Raw genomic sequence first — 3,112 nt, forward strand, 5'->3', positions numbered from 1 at the left:
GAATCTGAAGAGGCCACTAAAAATACAGTAAACAAACATCAGGATGCCGGTAATTCCCAGCATCCTTTGTGCTCTCCACACTGCTAGTGCAAATAGTAAATACAGCAATAAAGCATAACCACAGATCAAGCCATACAGTCGCTTATAAGGGAGGATAGAAATCGGTAACAAAGTTTCACATGTATGAAAACACTTGCAGGGTTATTTTTAAAATCAGTTGCACTGGTAATCAAATCACAAAACTCGTGTCTGTCACAGGAGTGCTTCGTTTAGCAAGAACTTCAATAAAACTTTTTTTTTTTTTTTACCATGTATGTTCTTCATGGAAGAGTGTATCCGTAACAAGGACTCATTGTTCTTTAGCAGTAGTACCATGAAATAGAATAAAATCGGTCTCAAGTGTATGTTAACCAGGTTTTAATGTAAAAGTAAAATTGTTACTGTGCTCCATTTGTTTTAGTTTTTTTTAACACATGCAAAAAAGGTGTTACATCCTTATGCAAAAAATCTCTGATGGAACAAATTTCGTTTCATAAAATGTTCATATCTTGCAGCCAATAGTGAGTGATCATGCATCCGTGCATTTGACTTATATGCGCCAACGTGAAATCAAAACTGGCTTTGTTTGCTTTCTTAAAGGAATAGTTCATCCAAAAATGAAAATTTGCTGAAAATGTGTTGACCCTCACGTCATCCAAGATGTAGATGAGTTTGTTTCTTCATCAGATTTGGAGAAATGTAGCATTACATCACTTGCTCACCAGTGGATGCTCTGCAGTGAATGGGTGCCGTCAGAATGAGAGTCCAAACAGCTGATAAAAACATCACAATAATCCACAAGAAATCCATATTTTATTAAAAAGTTAAAAATATCTTGATGTATTTGTTTCTTACAAACACAGTTTTCACTTCTCAAGACATCAATTAATGGACTGGAGAGTGGTGTGGATTATTGAGATGTTTTTATCAGCTGTTTGGACTCTAATTCTGACGGCACCCATTCACTGCAGAGGTTGCCAGGTTTTCACAACAAAACCCGCCCAAAATTGCTACTCAAAACTAGCCCTGTAAAAATTGCGTTTCGGGGGTAAAACACAAGTTTTTTTGGAAGGGTTCCCATGGTGAAATTCGCATTCCAGGGGTTAAAAATCACGTTATTGGGGTTGATTCAACCCGCGGCAACAGTGTAAAAGTAACCCAATTCTGAAGGAAAACCGCAGACTTGGCAACACCGTCCACTGGTAAGCAAGTGATGTAATGCTACATTTCTCCAAAACTCATCTACATCTTGAATGGGCTGAGGGTAACTACATTTTCAGCAAACTCATTTTTGGATGAACTGTTGCTTTAATGCTGGTGGTTTAAACTCTCATTCTGGTCTGACTTCATTCTGGAACTCCCACATTTTATCGTCCAACCAAATTCCATCCTACATTTTTTTTTTCTCGTAAATGTCACATTATTAAAGCAAAATGGTGTGAACAGCATTTCATGTTGACTCAAAGGAATTATATACTTTTACATATTTCAAAAGAACATGCAGAGGTTTTCATGTTGCAGAATCATAATTCAATCCGTTTCATTACATATTTTGTTATTTATTGATTAAGCATAGCTACTTTAACACTAAATGTCATCATAATACTCCAACTTAAAAGGATAGTTCACCCAAAAATGAAAATTCTGTCATCATTTACTCTCAAGTTGTTCCAAGTAAGTAAACAGTTGCTGGTGCATATTGACTTCCATAGTGTGGAAAAAAATAAGGAAGTCAATGGCGACCAGAAACTATTTTCTTACTAACATTCTTTAAAATATCTTCTTTTGTGTTCAGTGGAAGAATGAGACTCATACAGTCTTGGAACGAGTAAATGACAGAATTTTCATTTTGGGGTGAACTGTTCCTTCAACTGAGGTTATTCGTCATGCATGTTCGAGATGAAGCCAAAAACATGTGACCATGGGATTTCTACTTGAACTTTGTTTGACCTGTTGGTTTAGATCAGGACAGAACAGATTACGTTTATGAAGCGGACGTCTCCTACAGTAAGCAGCAGGCTCTGAACATGGTCATGCCTGACGATGATGTCACCTGTAAAGAGACGCTCTCATTGGCTGAAATGAAAAGCACAGAGCCTCGTGTCAGAGTGATGTCAGAGAGGGCCGCAGCAGACGTGGCGATGGCCTCTCCGTCGATGACCAGCAGGATGCTGGCGGAGTCCAGTGCGCTCACAGTGTACTGCCGCGCCGAGGCGGGGATCTGAAGATAATATAATATAATATTACTCTTAAAGGGATAGTTCACCCAAAAATGAAAATTCTGTCATTAATTACTCACCCTCATGTCGTTCCAAACCTGCAAGACCTTCGTTCGTCTTCGGAACACAAATTAAGATATTTTTGATGAAATCCGAGAGCTCTCTGACACTGCATAGACAGCAAGGGTACTACCACGGTCAACGCACAGAAACGTAGTAAGGACATCGATAAAATAGTCCATGCGACATCAGTGGTTCAACCAGAGGTCGTGTTAACTGAAAATTGTCTGTCATTTACGGAATTTGTTTTAGCAGTGACGGAAAAATCTGAAGGCTGTCCGTCACTTTGACAGATTACACTGAGGGTGAGCTATTGTAAATTGTAGCTGTAATTCCCACCCCTGTCCAGTTGGTGGCGAGTGCGAGATGTCGCACTGTCACGAGTCTTTTGCTACGCGTTTGATTACGCACAGGCGAGTACCCAGTTTAAGCTACAGCGATCTATCACGCCACATTAAAGAGCGCCAAAACAGAATTTATTGCTTGAATTTCCTAACAAAATGGACAGAATTTGAAATCTGAGATTTTGTTTCATATCAAAAGTAACAAAGCACAGAGCTTTGTACTATGTGTATATATGCGCACTATATCTACTGTTCATTCATCAACTGAAAACAGCATCGATTGGGATTTAAGAATCGATATTGGTTCATAAAAATGAGAATCTATTAAAATCGAGAAATCGTTTTGTTGTTTTACCCAGCCCTAGCATATTTTGTTGTTGTTAGTGGTCTCTGCTGTCACTGCGGTGTTGAACATGAAAAGTGACGCACAGTCTCTGTTCATCTGTTCTC

At 38.8% G+C, this 3,112-nt stretch overlaps 1 protein-coding gene across 1 annotated transcript in view; it reads right to left on the reverse strand.

The window, feature by feature from the left end:
* Nucleotides 1–1,323: 1,323 nt before the first annotated feature.
* Nucleotides 1,324–3,112, reverse strand: part of LOC107745564 (mannose-6-phosphate isomerase-like) — an 8,140-nt gene continuing 6,351 nt past the window's right edge. The window contains exon 8 of the mRNA XM_016559456.1: nucleotides 1,324–2,260. Coding sequence (XP_016414942.1) covers nucleotides 2,042–2,260 — 219 coding nt within the window. The 3' untranslated portion in view covers nucleotides 1,324–2,041. The remainder of the gene's footprint in view (nucleotides 2,261–3,112) is intronic.

This window comes from Sinocyclocheilus rhinocerous, unplaced genomic scaffold (genome assembly GCF_001515625.1).
Source record: "Sinocyclocheilus rhinocerous isolate Xijiao unplaced genomic scaffold, SAMN03320098_v1.1 scaffold1099, whole genome shotgun sequence".
Taxonomy (NCBI): Eukaryota; Metazoa; Chordata; class Actinopteri; order Cypriniformes; family Cyprinidae; genus Sinocyclocheilus; species Sinocyclocheilus rhinocerous.